Source organism: Eurosta solidaginis, chromosome 4 (assembly GCF_040869045.1).
Source record: "Eurosta solidaginis isolate ZX-2024a chromosome 4, ASM4086904v1, whole genome shotgun sequence".
Classification (NCBI taxonomy): domain Eukaryota; kingdom Metazoa; phylum Arthropoda; class Insecta; order Diptera; family Tephritidae; genus Eurosta; species Eurosta solidaginis.
Genome location: NC_090322.1, coordinates 256005848 through 256025908, shown reverse-complemented (window position 1 = coordinate 256025908; position 20061 = coordinate 256005848). Strand labels below are relative to the sequence as shown.

General features: G+C 38.1%; 2 protein-coding genes across 4 annotated transcripts in view; both read right to left on the bottom strand.

Moving 5' to 3' along the window:
* LOC137251345 (ankyrin repeat and LEM domain-containing protein 2 homolog) overlaps window positions 1-10164 on the bottom strand; it is a 36575-nt gene extending 26411 nt beyond the window's left edge. The window contains exons 1-2 of the mRNA XM_067785773.1: window positions 9879-10164; window positions 9688-9791 (exon numbers count right to left, since the gene is read on the bottom strand). Of these exons, the coding sequence (XP_067641874.1) occupies window positions 9688-9724 (37 nt within the window). The 5' untranslated portion in view covers window positions 9725-9791; window positions 9879-10164. The remainder of the gene's footprint in view (window positions 1-9687; window positions 9792-9878) is intronic.
* A 3173-nt stretch (window positions 10165-13337) lies between these two features.
* ppk23 (pickpocket 23) overlaps window positions 13338-20061 on the bottom strand; it is a 589427-nt gene continuing 582703 nt past the window's right edge. For 2 of the 3 annotated variants that reach the window (XM_067785804.1, XM_067785802.1), the window contains exons 9-12: window positions 19907-20045; window positions 19626-19836; window positions 13737-13946; window positions 13338-13673 (exon numbers count right to left, since the gene is read on the bottom strand). In XM_067785804.1, the coding sequence (XP_067641905.1) occupies window positions 13581-13673; window positions 13737-13946; window positions 19626-19836; window positions 19907-20045 (653 nt within the window). In that variant the 3' untranslated portion in view covers window positions 13338-13580. The remainder of the gene's footprint in view (window positions 13674-13736; window positions 13947-19625; window positions 19837-19906; window positions 20046-20061) is intronic. The other variant, XM_067785803.1, reaches the window with a different exon arrangement.

Below are 20061 nucleotides of genomic sequence, written 5' to 3'. Positions count from 1 at the left end.
TGTTGATGTCTGCGTATAGCTCGTACAGCTCATCATTAAATCTTCTTCGGTACTCGCCAACGCGTAGAGGTCCATAAATCTTTCGAAGAACTTTTCTCTCGAACACTCCCAAAGCCGCTTCATCTGCTGTTGTCATGGTCCAAGCTTCTGCCCCATATAGCAGGACGGGTACGATAAGTGACTTGTAGAGTATGATTTTCGTTCGCCGAGAGAGGACTTTACTTTTCAATTGCCTACCTAGTCCAAAAATAACTTATATAAAAAAGAATATAATTGAAGGAATTTGCTATTTTTCTCTTCACTCTTTCATATGACCCAATTGTTTTTTTTTTAATTTCACTTTCGAAAATAAATCATCATATCTTCATTGCTTTCACACCTTCGATAAAAGCTTTTGGTCTATAACCTTCCTACGTATTTATGTATATAGTAATTCATAAAAGGTATAAAGCCGAAGACAATGTTACCTCACACTTGTGATTGCATTTTTCTTTAGTATACAGCCCTAAAATCGCGTGTTTTCTTCTGACACTTTGTGTTTTGTTGGCAATTCGTTTGTGGACGTGACCACGTCTAATCTAATACGGATAGTGTGCCGATTGCGGTCATTCAACAATTTTGTATACGAATTCAAAGATCAATTGAAAAAGTGTAAAATGGAAAATTGGTAGCAAAACACAACGCAAGAATAATAAATGATGATGGTATAATCCAACAGACTCGTCAACAATTAGACGCTGACATACAAAAGTACCCATCAACATACATACATATGACCAAGCACATTTTCTTATACAGAGTGTGGGTAGCTACGACACTCAAACAAATCCAATATTTTCTATGTATTACCTCTACAAATGGCGGGTATCCACTATTCACCGCAACCGATTCAGCTATAGGTTATACACTATGGCCAACAGAGGTGCGATTTTTCAAAGTTAAAAAAAAAATGATAAAAGCTTTAATATAAATAAAACTATTGTTTTAATAACAACAAAAACGCCATATATATTCTGTATACATAAATTTGTAAGGATTATCTCACTTTAAAATTTGAATTAAATAATCTAAAGTTTTGTTTTGAAACTAAGTCGAGAACTGTGCGTGTGAATGTGCGAATTTTCACCGATCAGCTGTTAGTTGCGCTACTTGGTAAAATTTACAATGGTTAGAATATACTCGCGGTAGGTATGCCTGTCGTAAAAGCCGACTAAAATATCAAATAGATTCAAGGGGTTGTGTAGCGCAACCCTTTCAGGTTGCCAGCGCAATATATAGCTTCTCCAAACTCAATTGTCAACCTCGCTTATGCGTGGCGAATCTTGTTTCATTAACAGCCGATGCTCTGGCGACCCAAACTCCTTATGGATGTAGGCGGTGGGAGGGCGGTTTGGCCTAGAAGGTCGCAAGTGGTCCGAACAAATCGTTCCCGAGATGATCGCGTTATACGTGTAATACGTGTAAAAAAAATACGGCTAATGATTTCTTACTACCAGCGAATCACAAAAAAAAGCAAACAAAAACTACATAGAATCAATAGAATTTTACTCGCAGGTGATCACCAAAGAATAATAATTTGGCACGACGCCTCTCGGTGGATGTTAGGGCCAAGCTTCTCCGCCAGTTTTGCAAAGTAAATATATTTAGTAAAAATAATTGTTTTACTTGGAAGTGTTTTTTCCTTTAAAAGCAAAACTTTTGCAAAAACAGCAACTCAAAAGCGGAAAACAACCTAGAAGAACAAAAACATCAAAATGGTATTGTATGTACGTATGTAGAAACTACGGAAGTATTATTTGGCTTTATTGTAATATATTCTTCATCTAACTTGTAATAGGAATTAAGTATTTGGTGTGGCGGCTAGCCTTTTTCGTCATCATCAGCTAGAAACAGATTAAGCATCACGTCATCACATTGCTGAGACTGAAAGCCAATGGGCGCGCACCCTTTTTAGCATCATTTTGTGTGATCAGACATTACAAAATTTATTGAAGCACATACAAAGTGTGTACATATGTCCATATACATATATATATCATCTATATACATACATATATGACATGCGTGATAAATATTCACAATTCTTATTTGCTTGTCTCCGTTTCATATAATCTGCTGATTTAAACGCGACTCGCTTTGAATTTTTAATGTGAAATAAATAAACAAATATATACAAAATATACTAGCAGTTTTTTCAGTTAGTTATTGTAAAAATAAACATGACTTTATCATATTATGATATGACCATGTCAGCCCCAATGTGAATCTGGACCTTATTACTAACGCTTTTCATACAAAATAATTGGTTTTTATTGGACTTTTCGCTTCGATAAAAAAAAAGTAAATTTATTATCTAATAAAAAAAAAATAAAAACAAATTGTCATAATTTGTATGTACAAAAAGGAGCAAACACCCTTGCGCTAATCTCATGTTATTTACGTTTTCATATACATATATATGTAGTTATAAGTGGATTTCTTAGTTTTAATATCTTTGTATCATGTCTGTAAGATTCTTTCTGATCATAGACTGAATAAATTTAAACATAAACTAATTACCTAATTTATTATTTATATCTGTATGCGTGCATTAGAGATATACGCCGCCGATAAACGCCGTCGCCGCCGAATGTCAAAAACATCGGAGCGGCGGCGGCGGCGTTCGGCGCCTTACTATATTTTCTACTCTTTTGAGACTGTCTAGGCCATTTATTGTTCGTCTCGAAAATTGGTCCGATATGGTCGAAAAGGGTATCAAGGGATGAGTATCACTGCCAGTTATAAAAATCCCAATGCCAAATTTAATACTTTCTAACCGTTCAAAAGTTATTTGAGAAAACAGGCGCTTTCAATGCCGGATTTCGCATTACCAAATTCACTAAGTTATTAAAACAAAACACTTAAAGAAAAGTTATATATAATAAATTTGCAAGCTCACTTCGCAAAATTTTTCAAAAAATTAATAAAGAACAATGAATTTAAATAAAATGTCCCAAAATGTAGAACACATTTTCAAAATGTCCTCAAGTCAATTTTATATCCCGAGAGGCCGAAAGAATAAGGGAAATCAGTGATGCAAAATCCTTTAGTATGCTCCAGTGGTTTAAAATCTCCTTTGAAATGATTCTCAGCTCACACTTAAGTTGCATATATCTTCAACACGTATGAGAAGGGTTTGAAAATCACTCTATTTGCTTAACTGTAAAATACCGTCTGAAATCTTAATTTTGATTTTCACACTTCATCATTCGACACCCAAGTCTCCCGGTTTGACATTTCCTAAAGTCTGTGGCCCCATTCCCAACTAGTACCTTGGAGTGAATCACATTGATTATATCCTATCATAAAATAAAAAAATAAATGTAAGGCGCGATAACCTCCGAAGAGATCTAAGGCCGAGCTTCTCTTCCAATTTGCGTCGTGCTCCTCTTGATTTTTCCCTACAAATTGGCCGGACGGGACCTACATGTTTTATGCCGACTCCGAACGGCATCTGCAAGGCAGATGAGTTTTCACTGAGAGCTTTTCATGGCAGAAATACAATCGGAGCGCTTGCCAGACACTGCCGAGGGGCGACCCCGCATAGAAAAATTTTCTTCTAATTGAAAAATTTTATTTCTAAAATTTTGATGTTGCTTTGCCCGGGAGTTGAACCCAGGGCATACGGTGTGATAGGCGGAGCACGCTACCATCACACCACGGTGGCCGCCAACCGTGTTTAAATATGACCAACACGTGACGGCTCCTGTTACAAATATGAATACTTAGGCACATATATTTACTAGGTGAGGCTTTGTCGTTCGCAAGAACACTCAGAGTGGTGAAGCAAAAGCTTTCTCAGGACAGTCGAACAGATGACCGGGTGTTCTGCTACCCTAACGTAGGGGATAGTCGAGCTAGTCTGAAAATAAAGGCGGTCATCCGTAATGAGCTCTTATATCATAAGGCCGGAAATGAAGACTATTGAAGTAAATTTATCGAACACAAACGTATGCAAATTTTGGTCTACATTATAAAACTTGTATCGTTTCCTACGCCGATGATTGCACAATAATGGCCACAGGCTCAGGCCCACAAATCGATGAGCTTTGCAATACAATAAACGGTTACCTCCCTGATCTCTCCAGTTTTTTCGCCTCGCGAAACCTGCCATTGTCACCGACTAAATCCTCCGCGACCTTATACATTCGACCATTTTGAACATCCACGTCGATGGCACTACGCTACCGACAGTCCTACACCAAAAATCTTGGGTGTGACGTTTGATCAGGATCTACATTTTGGTGAGCATGCAGCCGCAATTGTACCGAAAATCCAGAGCCGTAATAAAATCCTCAAATCCTTTGCTGGCAGTACTTGGGGAAAATAAAAAGAACGCTCATTACCACTTACAAAGCAATTGGCCAGCCGATTGCATGCTACGCGTCCACTATATTATCGCCAAGCCTAAAATTACTCACTGGAAGAAGCTACAGCCCTGCCAAAATACTGCTCTCAGAACCGCCACGGGCTGTCTTCTTATGTCCCAAGAACACCATCTCCATAATGAGGCGAGAATACTCCCCATCAGGTAGAGAAGTGAGATGCTAACCAAACAGTTCCTGTTGAATACCCAAAAAACCTGGGTATCCCAACAGACATCTGATTGATGAGCCAACACCGCCTAGGGGCTTAAGAAGGCATATCCGTAAGCATTTTGAGGAAATACGGCAATTGAGAACTCACCCGTATGAAGCAGAAAAACACAAGCAGGTCCTCACTGAACTCCACAAACAGGCGTCGGACCTTTACACCAGGAATTGCCCGGTGAATCCATAACTCAAAGATCAGTACCCAAAACTTAAGGAAGAGGAACGCATACTCCCCAGGGAAACGCGAGTCACTGTAGTTCAACTTCGTTCCGGATACTGTAACAGGCTAAACTCTTACCTATCCAGAATCAACCCCGACATACAAAATGTATGCACCGCTTGTAATGTGTCCCCACTACACCAACCATCTCTTTAATTGTAATGTAGAACCAACGCCTGTAGCACCCCTCTCATTATGGTCCACCCCTGTTGAAACAGCAAGTTTCCTTGGATTCCCGTTAGAGGACATTGATGACAATTTGTGATCGGTCGCACCTATTAGGTGGGGCGAAGCACTGCCACAACAACAACAACGGTCCTTGCAAGTTTAAATTATGTAGATGCGCCAAGGATTATACGGTTTTCACACATGAGTTACACAATTATATACACTTAGACTGCTTATGATGTCGAGGGCGGCATTCTTGGCAGAATAGTTACTTTCTAATGTTTCAAGGTGATTTTTTGTTGTAGCTCGGAAGCATAGCACGACAAAAACATCCGTCAGAAAGTCTTCGGAGCTACACCTAGAGCTGCTAGCAAAGTGACGTCGACGAAGGTATGAGTTCGAAGTCGCACTTCTATAGCTTCTGTGCTGGCATATTGTATAAGGGCCAGGATGCGTGGTAGCGACTGGGGTCGGGATTGTTACTGTTCGTACGTCGGGAATTGTAGCTCTTAGATACAGCCGAAATAATTTAAGGCGCCTTTTGGTGCGATCAACAATAAGCCAGCATTGATGTTACTCGTTAAAACTGTGCCACGAGAGTCATGAATTTTAATAGACCATCAATAACAACCGTAAGTCGCCTTTGTGCGTAACCAACAAAGAGCCACAAATGATTTAAAGAAATCGTGCCGACGACAGGTATTATAGTTAGGCCAGAACATCTCCTTCAGTGAAACTACGCTACAAAAGTGTTACCATTTTAAGTATTTCTCCCTCTCTCTGCAAGAAAATTTTCTGAACGATCCGCGAAAGGCAAAAACCGCGGATCTTTCCGAAATGGCCGAAACGTCGATTTCCTTAAATACATATAAACAAAACTTTTCCAAATATTATTTTTTTAAATTTTAGCTTTACAAGCCTTACACAAATTTTGAAATTTTAGCTTTACAAGCCTCCCAGATACTCATCCGCAAGTTAATGACGTTGTTCCAGATCGTCAAACATACCATTGACGTCAGCAGTATTTTTCCATATTCTGTAGTTGTGGACAATGTGATACTCTGAAGTCCAGCCATTCAATTCAGAGGTTTACGCCGATCACTTTGCCGGCGCGCCGGAAACGCCGCCGCCGCCGCCGATTAAGTGACCGGCGTAAACCTCTAGCGTGCATATATATTTATATTTGTGTGTGTTGTCTTTCGAGAACACCTTGCTAAGTAAACAAAAATCAGATAATTCTCAAACGTGCGATGTATTTGCTACATATTTCTATAAACACAATTAGAATGAATTGCAGCTGCTTAACAACGGAGAAAGTTTTATTTCTGTTTTTTATAAGTAACACCTTTTTGCTTTACTTTTAAATTTATATCTCCATACATATACATACATTAAGAATTACTCATTCCAATGTATTCCAATATACTATTTATTAAAAAAAATGCACACAAAATTTTGAAGTATGGAAGGAAGGAACATATGTAATTCAAGCAAATTGAGAGTAAATTATTCATAATATTTAGGTGGCTGAAACGTGAAAAATAAGATGGGGTTCCACGAAATTACAGTTCTCGTCTGACAAAACTTCAGCAACTAAGGTGGGTGGCGTCGGAATCTATGGGACAGGTGCATTGACAACACTACTCGGATGTGGCGGCGGTATTGAATTTATAGAAGAGGAACACTTACTTCGCATGCGTTTTGATAAGCAGAGCACTAAGTGGGCTGCACGGGGACGCAATACGTTAGCTCCCACTACGAAATAACCCTTATTTCGATTTTTTAAGAAAGTGGCTCAAATTTCTGGCACGTACTAATTGATATGGTTCCGGGTGTCTTCAAAATATGTGGCCTTAACCGGGCGAGGGTTGAAAGACCCGATTTTTTTTAACTAGGATAAGTAAGGTTAGGTTGAACTGTCCGTCAATAAAGGCGTCACATAAACTGAATGTGGCCATAGTGTTACCACAATTTTTTTTGTACACCAAACGGCAAAACACAAATTAGGAACTCGGAGTTAAGTAATAAAATACGCGCAGTTTTCTAGGAACTAGGTTAATCGCTGCCTCGAGATCTAGCAACTCTGCCGCCCCTAGTAGCTATAGCGTAGGACATGTTATTGTTGTTGTTTTGGAGATAAAGACAATCCCCAAAGGTTTTGGTGAGTTTTATCGATTCGTTCCGGTAACAAGCAGCATAAAGTTATAAGCCCGACCATCTCGGGAACGATGTAATATGACTACATTGAAGGTTCTACCCATCCCACTTCTTGTTTTTGTAGTAGTGCTTCGCCCCATCCAATAGGTGCGACAAATCACAAACTGTCATCAATATCCTCTAACGGGAGTCCAAGGAAACTTGCAGTTTCAACAGGTGTGGACCATAATGAGAGGGTGTTAGAGGCGTTGGTTCCACATTACAATTAAAGAGATAGTTGGTGTCAAGTGGGGACACATTGCAAGCAGGTCATACATTTTCTATATCGGGGTTGATTCTGGATAGGTAAGAGTTTAATCTGTTACAGTATCGAGATCGAAGTTGTGCTAGAGTGACTCGCGTTTCCGTGGGGAGCGTGCATTCCTCTTCCGCAAGTTTTGGGAACTGTTCTTTGAGTACTGGATTCACCGGGCAATTCCTGGCATAAAGGTCCGACGCTTGTATGTGGAGTTCACTGAGGACCTGCTTGTGTTTGTGGGCTGAGTTCTCAGGTGCCGTATTTCCTCATAATATTTACGGAGATGACTCCTTAAGCCCCTGGGCGGTGTTGGCTCATCAATCAGATGTCTGTTGGGATGCCCAGGTTTCTGGGTATTCAACAAGAACTGTTTGGTTAGCATATCATTTCTCTCCCTGATGGGGAGTATTCTCGCCTTATTATGGAGATGGTGTTCTTGGGACATAAGAAGACAGCCCGTGGCGGTTCTGAGAGCAGTATTTTGGCAGGGCTGTAGCTTGTTCCAGTGAGTAGTTTTTAGGCTTGGCGATAATATAGGGGACGCGTAGCATGCAATCGTCTGGCCAATTGCTTTGTAAGTGATAATGAGCGTTTCTTTGTCTTTTTCCCAAGTACTGCCAGCAAGTGATTTGACAATTTTATTACGGCTTTGGATTTTCGGTACAATTGCGGCTGCATGCTCACCAAAATGTAGATCCTGATAAAACGTCACACCCAAAATTTAGTCGGTGATAATGCCAGATTTCGCAAAGCGAAGAAAACTGGAGAGACCAGGGAGGGAGCCGTATATTCTTTTGCAAAGCTGATTGATCTATGGGCCAGGCCTGTGGCTATTATTGTACAGTCATCGGTGTAGGAAACTCCTTCTGGTGGCGAAGGTAGCTTAGATATGTAGAAGTTAAACAAAGTGTGGTTAGGACACCACGCTGTGACACCCCTTGTTTAATTCTTCTTGGTTTTGATGTTTCGTTTCTAAATTGCACAGATGCCTGCCGACCACCCAGATAATATGCGGTCCACCTTTTAAGACATGGGGGAAGGGTAGACCCTTCCAGGTCTTGCAGTAACGTTCCATGGTTCACCGTATCAAAAGCTTTTGATAGATCTAGCGGAACGAGTACTGTTCTATGGTAGGGGGTTTGATTTAAACCGCGGCGAGGTGGTGGTGCTATGGAGTTTTCTGAAGCCATGCTGATGACAGGCTAGCTGCAAATTTGCTTTGAAGTAGGGGGCAAAATGGCTTCAAGGGTCTTGGCTACCGCTTCCCACTCATAGTCCATTATGAGGAACTTGGGGTCGACAGAGCCTCGGCTGCTAAGAAAAAGGATTTGCCAGGGGTAGGTAAGGTTGCCAACTGGGTTGAAGACGCTATAAACTGCGCTGGTAACCCCATGAAAGGGTTGCGCTACACACCCCTCACCCACACTCCTCAAATCCTTTGGGTATTTCAGTAGCCTCCTACGAGAGGAATTCCTGCCGTTGGTATACTCTAAGCTCCCTAACCCACCGTAAAACTTTTGCGAATGGAAAGTGACCATTATTTAAAAAAAATGGTTTGAAAGTCTTATAACTGAATAAAAATAATTTTCGATTCGTATTCATAAGCAACGATGGTTTAACAGGTGTTATTGCCTTTTTAATATTTTCTAGAATGACTGAAGATAGCGAAAAGTGGGAAAACAAGTGTAAGATAGCGTTCTCCTTCAACGCACAGGTGTTTTTAATATTGCATTTTAGGCCTTCACCTTTGGAATGGTTTCATCGACCTTTGTGGTGCCGATATGGTAATTGGCGCAAGGTGGCTTTTAATTGTGGGCCAGTTTTATTGCTCGCCGTAAGACTTTGCCAACTGAAGTATGCATTTAATAGACATGAATTTTTGTCAAATACTTATAGGTACCCGCTGTTGATTAAACAAACTTAGCCCACTGCAAATCTTGTATGAATGTTGTGTATCCACCTACTTTCACTTCATATAGGTATATTAAACTGTCTATCTCCTTCTAAAATTATCAATAAAGGCTATTTTAAAAAAAAACATATTTTGAAGGCGCAATGAACTGGGTCAGAAAATGCCATTGTTCTTAATAATGATTCGAAATTAAATTTCCTTGTGCTCTGAAATGTGAATTTTCTTAATTAAAAATAGTTATGCACATAAATACATACATTATAATTGAATTTCGAACAATATATTGAAATAAATTGTTTACCTTCTTTTCCGGGCACATATATTCCATAAAAGGGCATCTCTGCTACGCCTCAACCTCTTGCTTCACGAGTCGTTTGCTGTATTTGTTTTATATGAATACTTTCTGAACCACACAAATTATTCACATAAGTACATGTACAATAGATTTTTCCTTAAACTAATTAAAATGAAGCTGTTTGTTCGTTTTTAATTAACAATAAACGCGGAGTCACTGGGCGTCTGCAAGCTTCACAATTTTCCTGGTAAAAAACGTAATCTATCTGCCAACGACCACAGCACAGCCTTTACACTTCACTCCTTTACTGCAAAACTTCCTTTTTTATGTTCTATGCAATTCCTATAGCTTTTACTGAATTCTTAGGCCACTTTTTTGTATATTTTTCCTCTCCAATTCTTGTATAAAATATTTTTTAGTTGAAGAAATTCCCTATTTTTTTTTAGCTCAACAAACGCATTGCTTACTATATAGTTTTGCAGCTTAAGTAGAGGTTATGTTGCGAATAGAGTGGAAGGCAGTGGACTAGGCAGTCGAACGTCATATAATGAAGGAATGGTGTTCGGAGTTTTTTCAAAGTTAAAAAAAAAAAATGATAAAAGATTTAATATAAATAAAAATATTGTTTTAATAACAACAAAAACGCCATATATATTCTGTATACATACATATGTAAGGATTATCTCACTTTCAAATTTGAATTAAATAATCTAGTCTTTTTTGAAACTGATGCGGCAGTTACCCACCGACGTGTGCCGTACGTAAGGACGGTTGTCGTACGAAGCACGTTTGACCGAACTCTCAAGCCCGTAGGAATCAATGTGTGCGTCTGTATGTGTGCGTCTGTGTACATGTACATAACATATTTGTGTGTGTATTGTTTACAGATAAGCACTGTTGCCATTGACCATTTTGTATGTATGCTTATGGAAACATCAACTTTTTCCAATTTAATTTTTGATATTGTAAAAGGCCGGAATACATATTAAATAAGTATAAATACATATTAAATTTTTACATAATTATTTCGAATTATTTTCACAATTTTTCAAACTTTAATTAGGTGTTTTTGCATAAAACTGCAAACGGTCAAAAATTAGGGCACAAAAGTTTACTAGGCAACTCTGTCTAGTGAGAGAGCGATCAGCTGACACGTTCTTACGGAAAAAATCAAAATTGTTTTGATTTCTACGTTCCGGGCTACGTACGTACGGGCGTTGCACGTCGGTGAGTTTTCGTTTACATTGCACACTCATAAGATAGGTCGTGTCAGCTGACACGTTTTTGGTACGTACGTTGGTGAGTAACGCATAAGTCGAGAACTGTGCGTGTGAATGTGCGAATTTTCACCGATCAGCTGTTAGTTGCGCTACTTCGTAAAATTTACAATGAACAAACGTCTTTACCGTTTTCCAACTATTCCGCCAAATGCATGTTTGTTGTTGCTGTTAATTGTTTTTTCCTGTCTTCTTTACTACGTCGTGTCAGCGACATCTGTGTATTGGCTATGGAAGTGTTACCTTTTGACACTAGAGGGCGCGCATGTTCTCTTTATGCAAGAAACCCTGCAAGAACACCTTTGCGTAGGTAGCTACTGGGACTAAATTTGAGGTTTCTAAACGGCCAATTAATGGTGACTTATAACCGTATAACCATAACCAGATAAAACAACTCATCGAACAACCTTATGGAAATCAATGTAATCGATTAATGGTGCCATACCATAACGCTAACGCCATAACCATATTGTGACGAATATTAGCAGCACTGAAGGATACTATCGTCTCTAATCCGATATTAAGCAGTCACTTGTATCTACATAAACAAATCAATCATTATGTCTACACATATGTACATAAGTATGCAATCATCGGTGGAAATATCACTCACATATACACGCGCATATGGCTATGCGAGAAGCTATAAACGCGCATCTGTAGTTTATAGCTGGTGAGTTTATAACTGGTAAACAAGTAGTAAATTCTAGAAGAAGAAACGCCTAGAAGTATGCGAACGATGCAGCAGAGAGTTTAAAAGGAGCAAAAGCTGAGTAAGCAGATCAGTTTTATTTAAGCACGCTATCAGTTGCGAAGTATAGTTGTTATTGTGAAATATTTTCAAAGTAGTCTAATAGGGACGATTTTGCATTATTGAATATTGGAGTTATTTATTCAACAATTTAGCGATACGAACGTTGGTAGAAGGTGTAAAATAAGCGGAGTTTCCCTAAATTCGTTACAATATCATAGCAAACCAATTGGTTTTTGGTTTCTCGCCATATCCATAACCTAAAAATATTTGAGTTGCTGAATTTAATAACTTTTTGTAGATTTTATTCATTATTTTGGATACGTTATGACCAAGAGACTTATTTTTTGTGTAATATGTTTGCAATTCTTTGCATTTTCTTCATTTTTATGAAATTTTCACGACTTTTAGGTTAAGGCACCATTAATCGATCACATTGGAGATGGTTTTGAATACGGGTATGGTTACGATTATGGCGTTAGGGTTAAGGAAGTTTAATTAGCCCTTAAAAGCGAATTGACAATCCACCCGAAAATCATATGTTATGCCCACTATATGAGACTTACAGGATTCTGTAATTCTCTAAGAAAGCATAGACGTAAAAAAATAAAGAGTAGGGTACCAAAAGACGCATTTTGGATCCCGGATTGCGAATCCAGAAACGAAAATCAAGAAAGATCTAGTTTTCCCACACCCTTTTCTTTGTTTCTTTATATAAGCCCTAGTGACCACAGCTGCCATACGTAGTGAGTTCCTTGGCTTGATCGTCTGTTCTAAGATTACTCTCTGTGAGCCGGTGTGAGAGCCGAGTGAAGTAATTTAAGCTGTATGTTTGACGAGCAGCTTATTTTCCTAGGGCTATGGTGTTCACCTTCTTCGCAGCCTTGAGGTCGTTGCCTAAATTGGCTGCGACAAATTCATCGCTCCAGGCGATATTTAGAGCTTGTAGAGTTCGCATGCCTGTGAAAATTGCGTTTTGCCTACCGTAAATAATTCGGCTTTGCGGCCTCTTACGATAGGCATGCCTTATTGAGATTGTAATCTAAGACACCCTTATATGCTGGAAGGTTAATATATTTTAAGTAGAGGTTGTCACAGAATATTTTTGGGGTTTCTATCTAAACAAACCTAAGATTTGGAGTATCCAGTGTAGTTGACGACGTCAGGAGTTTGCTGTTGCAGTTACCGGTGATTTGGAATAACTTAATCTAGGAATTCAAGGGGTTGATAAGCGCAATACAAAGCTTTATAACTTCCGCAACCTAATTGTCAACCTCACCTACGTTATGGGAATACTGTTACAAATATGTATGTATGATACCCATATTTAGCAGGCGAGGCTTTGGCAACCCCTAGTTCCTCATGGAACGAGGGGATGGGGGAGTTATGGCCTAGAAGGTGTAATGTGGTCATAATAATCGTTGCAGAGATGGTCGGGCTTGTGCCTTGATGGTGCTTTGCTACCGGAACGTACCGGTTCTATATCCGACAAAGGGTCATCAACATCGATAACACTCCCCAAAACTTTCGAGGAGTGTCTTTATCGGTAATACAACAACAACAACAATAACTTAATCTAAGTTAAGACTTTAAAATTTCAAGGAAACTGTAATTGGTGCTAATTTTATTTTTATTTAAGCATATTCTTTAAAATTATGTTAAATTGAAAAGACAATCAAGATATTGTTTTACGCTCTTCTTCAAATTAATATGTTGACCATTTTTTTTTACAACGCATAAAAGATTCAGCTGCTTACTGCAGTACATTTTTTTTTTTTAACATTTTATGATATCGTAATATCAACTGCTGATAAATATAATTTTTTTTTTTCATTTTTTTGCGATATTTTTTTCTGTATGCTATGGATATTTCAAGGTAGATATTGCCAGTCGTTGTTCAAATCTTTATATTGTGGTATTATCTTCGTGGATTTGAAGAGGGATTTTGAGTAGCCAGTGTAGTCCTAAATTTTTTTTCATAAATTAATTTCAAAGAAAATGTGTATTTATTTTAAAAAAAATAATACCTTATCTGCTTTGCGCCGCCTCGTCAGCTCTTTACCATTATTTTGTTTGCCGTTCAATATTTTAGTGTTCAAATTATTGCGAATCATATTATCAGTGACATTTGCTTGAGCTTGTTGTGTCATTGTAGCATACCATCTTATACGAAGTGAAAGATTAATGGCTGGTGGTGGCCTACTCTTGATTTCCTCCTCGATCTCATAAAGTTCTTGCTATTTAAAGAAATAAGAGGTATTCAAAATATGGGGGAATCATTTCTTGTAAAAGTTTTTTTTTTTTTGAAGAGTATTCACTACTAGGGTTTCAAGCACTTCTCGAACCGCATAACAAACCCAGTTTTTCAAGTGTGCAACACAACGCATGTCTGTCAAAACTGCCATCTGTTTTCAGGAAGGTTTCAGAATCAAAGGAATTGCTTCGCTAGCATTATATACAACTCACACTGGCCCCAAATACACTTCCAAATGAATCAATTGAAAGGGCTAACATTGGTATAACTCGTGTCTCGCTTAACCAATTGCCCTAATTTTTGGTGCGAGTTTAAACTCCAGTTAAAGTTGACTAGAGTTTAACTTTGCCACTTTGTTCGATAACATAAAATTTTGCTGCTCATCTCAGCTTGAGCGGCCGAAGTGGCAGGGTTAATTAAACTCTAGTCAGCTTTGATTGGTGTTTAAACTCGCACTGAGCAACCAGACCAAGATTATTATAAGTCGTTAAACATTGTGTTCTTGCCGGGGTTCTTTTTAGTAATTAAATGTCAAAACCGTGTGCTGATCGGTTTGCATTTGCAGGCCAAATGCGATGAAATTCGCTCTTCGGAAAAACCATGGCGGAACGATACAAGGTGGCAGCATGGTGACATACCTACAAATATAAATAAAAGATCCATGTACTTTGGCCCCTATTATGAGACAAATTTCATCTTCGACTGTGGTCGAAAAGGCTGATCGAACGAACGTTCATTCGGTATTATGACGCGCGTTCGATGAAGGCAAGCGTTATTGTGAATTTCGATAAACTCAAAAGTTCACAATAGCACATTTCCAATACTCTGTCAAATAAAATAAAATAAATAAACAAAAGCAGAACTAGTTATTAAATAAAGATATTAAAAATAAAAGTATAACTACGACGGAATTGTGGTTTGATGATTCGTTAGATGAAGAGGAAAGCTTATTGGAGCTAGCCAGAAGAAGAAGACGGGTGAGGGATGCTTCAAATCCTTTGGAAATGAATTCCACCACGTAAGTATAGCTTTCTAAATAAGTTGTTAAATTGTTTAAATTATAAGTTTAGTTTATAGATTCAAAATTTCAGACTGTCCAAAGAAGCGACTTGTTGTCCCGTACAGATGAACACAGATGAACTGCTGCAGCAATGCACAAGAGCCAAGTCTATTCCTAATATTCTAAAATTGGAAACAGTTCTCCGATTTTGTGCTCATGGATCATTCCAACTGAGCATTGGAAACGGAAATGCACTCGGACTTGTCCGGCCGACTGTGTCTGTGGTACTATCAGAGGTGTTGAATGTCTTGGAAAATTTTATTTGTGAAAGATGGATAATTGAAACCAGTCTTTCAAGCTGTTGTTTTGTACTCACAACCTTGGGCCTATATAAAATTAATACAAATATTTTAAAATTACTACTAGGCAGTACAAAAGTAGAATATAAATACAAAAAACTTACATTTTATACAATTGCGCTTCTATTCGATACAGCGTCGACAACAAATTTCTATTCGCTTGGAAATTAGATACACAACGAAAATTTCGACAGACATGAGGTGTCATAATACCAATTTCAAATTCGATTTTCGATAGCCAGCGAAGATCGAATAATGCTCATAATACGGACCTTTGTTTTTGTAAATTCGATGGACAAATGTCAAAATGGTACTGCGCCAAATAAAAAAAGTTTATAATCAGCTGTCCCATGCTGCCACCTTGCATCCATTTGCCATCATCCAGTGAGTTTTACAGCTCCGGCTCACGCTCAATTCTCACGGGAATGCTCTGGATCATTGAGAAACTTGAGAAGCAGATGTCGTGATATTTTCGCACACGTGAAATGTGATAGGCAGATGTCGCCGCTGTTTTTTCATTTAACTCATACGGCGAAAGGCTAAGCAGCGTCATCTATTTTTGAAAAGGTAGGTTTATTAAAGGCAGCGTTGCCAAACTAAAGACAAGTAATTAACAAATTATCTGGCTCACAAATTGAACCAGACTTCAATCTGGATTTATCTGGCTCAAATCGTTGTTGTTGCATTTACATGCAAAATTATTTATCTGGCTCAAGATCTTGCCACCGGATGATGGCTATTGTAAAGGTCTACGAGTAGGATATGTAGCAGCACGCACATACACAGCCACGCTCACCTGATAAAATGCTTGTTCTTGTTCTTTTTTTTTGTGGATGCTATTTGGCACTCCCTGCAAAAATTGTTGGATTACGTGTTCCATTTTCTTCATGTTGGAGTACTCTAACAATACTCCTTTGCAATGCGTTTGCGGGCCACCATCAGCCGATCATTGCTCGTTTTTTAACGACAGTGATCACGACACGATGACGATCGAACAGAGTTGCCAAAAGTAAAATATTGCATGCCAATAACTAATAATAAAATTTTACTTTGGCAACTCTGATAAAATGCAACAGCGCACTGGTTTTATGTATACATACTAAAGTATGTATAGAGAAATATTAGTTTCTTTATTCACGCAAATGCTAAATAACATAAGGATATTCGTAGTATAAAATATAAAAGTTGTATTTCCCCTCTTCATTTACTTTCATTTTAAATTAAATTCACTTCGATAATTCTTTCCGACACAATTCCTCTTTAGTACTTTGGCATATGATCCTCTGCGGGTGCTCCATGGAGTAAAACAGTGAAAGTACTTTGGAAAGTACTCTCACGTATGTACTCTATGGAATACTCACAAACAAAGCGAGAGTGGGATCACCTACTCCTCTCCTAGGACATCACAATGCTAATTGGAGCACATTTTTTGTATGAATACAGATTAGTTTTGGAATACTCCTATACTCCCAAAGGAGTATTCCTTACATTATTTATGGAGTACTCGCGTTTTTTGAAGGGCTGTAGGGCTGTTGTACTTCTTAGATCCAAGATAAGTGTAGTAGCTGTTAACGAAAACTGCGTAAAATTTGTATCGTGCAATTACAAAGAAATATCGTTATTTACTTTCAAACGAGCACTTAATTACATCTCTCTTTAAAATTCATATGTTCTGACCAATTTTAATTAATAAATTGTGATACTTTATTACCGGGGACGATTGCTAAAACACGACCAAAACCGTCGGGTGAGGTATTAATATACGCGTTTTGCCTCGCTTCCAATAATTCGAATACTTTTTCGCCTTTGGACTATTGATAACAGGATAAAACGCGTCTTTTCATTACTCTTTCTACATTTTTGGACGGGTTATTGCAGTCGACCTCGGTTTCAAACTGTTTTTCGCGAAGAACTTTTGAACGGGTAGGAAAACTTAGCACCCGTGTTTGTATTCTTAATACTGGCATACTACGCGTCCTCAGATACCCCAATTTAAGGCTTTTGTATAATTTTCTGTTGGACCCATATAGGTGCACTATATTTCCATACTAAATTCGTTCAAAAAAATTTACCATCACAGCAACCCATATCTGATATTCCGCTCCTTTTTTTTGTTTCCCTGCGTCGCTTTCCACGACAGCAACCCCGGTAATTTTGACACTTCGTTCAGAGTCAAACGCATGTTCCACGCAGGTTCCACTGAGTTCCACAATAGTTTGACTATAGTAAACAATTGCCGTCTTTCAGTTCTATTTTTGAAAAAGTAGGTATATTAAAGGCCGCGTTGGCAACCTAAAAAGAAGTAATTAGCAAATTATCTGGCTCACAAATTGAACCAGACTGCTATTAGCTATCATCCGGTGGCAAAATCCTGAGCCAGATAAATAATTTGCATATAAATGCAACAACTACGATTTGAGCCAGATAAATCCAGATAGGAGTCTGGTTCAATTTGTGAGCCAGATAATTTGTTAATTACTTCTTTTTATGTTGGCAATGCAGCCTTTAATATACCTACTTTTTCAAAAATAGATGTCGCTGCTTAGCCTTTCGCCGTATGAGTTAAATGAAAAACAGCGGCGACATCTGCCTATCACATTTCACGTGTGCGAAAATTTCACGACATCTGCTTCTCAAGTCTCTCAATGATCCAGAGCATTCCCATGAGAATTGAGCGTGAGCCGGAGCTGTAAAACTCACTGAAAAACGGCAAATGAGTTTGACACTGACCCAAGTGTGTTAGATAGAGAAAGGAATTGTTTCTTTCTCATACATATCATATTTGTAAACCTGTACCATGGTTCAATTATATGGTTGGATGATCTCATCAGCTGATTTTATTTATTTCATTGCATGGCCGATGGGATTGTCAAAAGGAGATGGCAAACTCAAAATGAAACCAACACATTGGCAACAACATTTCACATACAAAAACTGCTAAGTTTTATGTTTCCATTCCATACCATTCGCACCAACACCAATACACAGATTTTGAAAATTTTAACAGACATATTTTGTTGCTTTACAGATGAGCCAACCATATATAGTTGAAGCATGACCTGTACTCCTGTACTACGATAATTGACTAAAGCGGGAGTCAATGGTGCCGTATGTCGTATCGCTGTAGTCGTATTCCTAATACTAATTTCACACAGACGGCTTATTGAATAATAAAGGCAGTTTTCTACATTAAGACGCTTATTGAGCTCAATCTTCCCTACAAAATTCGAATCTATTATTATTTCATTAGTAGCTAATCGAATGCCTAATGAAGTCAAAAGCACAATGCAACTCTGTTGGCAGCGTTCCACTTCTGTTTCCGCTTCTTAGTTTTTGGTGTGTTCAGTGCTTAAAAATGTCATTTGTCAAAGCAAATGTCATTGTCTGCATGGCGGAACGATACAAGGTGGCCGCATCGAACAGCTGATTATAACCTTTTTTATTTGATTTGATACAACTACCAGCGCAGTACGATGTTGACATTTGTCCATCGAATTTACAAGCATTGTTTACTATATAGTTTGGCAGCTTAAGTAGAGGTTATGTTGCGAATAGAGTGGAAGGCAGTGGACTAGGCAGTCGAATGTCATATAATGAAGGAATGGTGTTCGGAGTTTTTTCAAAGTTAAAAAAAAAAATGATAAAAGATTTAATATAAATAAAACTATTGTTTTAATAACAACAAAAACGCCATATATATTCTGTATACATAAATTTGTAAGGATTATCTCACTTTAAAATTTGAATTAAATAATCTAAAGTTTTTTTTGAAACTGAGACGAGAACTGTGCGTGTGAATGTGCGAATTTTCACCGATCAGCTGTTAGTTGCGCTACTTGGTAAAATTTACAATGTTTACAAGTACATGGAATTTTTTTGTTTGTAGGTATGTCACCATGCTCCCACCTTGTATCGTTCCGCCATGATTGTCTGTCTCATCCTTCATACTAATCGAGCAGATACTTCTGTGTGAAAGCAAACAATTTACGATTTCATTAGCGGGTGAAATGAGATCATTAAGTTTCTGTGTGAAAACAGTATAACGTAATCAGCTGTTTATCGTTACGACGGTAACCAAAAACCAATTGGTTGGCTACGATACGGTTACGACCTTGGCGGCACCAATAATCGATTGCATTGATTCTCATAAGGTTGGTCGAATCAGCTGTTATAAGGTTACCGTCACGGTTACCGACAAAGCACCAATGTCTGCAGCTTAAACAATAGTACGACCAAAAAATATCAAGAAATAAGTCATTCGGAAATGCGATTTGATAAAGTGTAAATGTGGCAATGGACTTACCCTATTTTTATAGACCATACAGCAAGCTCTCAAAGTAAAATAGTATATAATCTCCACACCCGAGAGTAGTGAGAAACCAAGAAATAAACTTGCAATACCACCAAATGACACCAAGAGATCCACCCAACCGAAGAGAATCTCGCGCTTATAACGTATGATTGGCCAAGTAAGAAATTCTACTAAAACGCCTGTATAGTCGTTTTTCTCGGTGCTGAGGCAGGAGTACAAATATATAAAATTTGCTTTAATGAAGAATAAAATGTTTCTAAGATTTAACATACTTTTTAATTAATTTTTCAATATTGAAAACGGTTTTCGAACAACTCAGCTCACAGTGCATACAATTTTTTATGCTTGTAATATTAGCTTTATTTTTTTCCAAACATAATAAATCGGATATGCCACACGAGGCCACATTGGCTAAAATTAAAAAAAA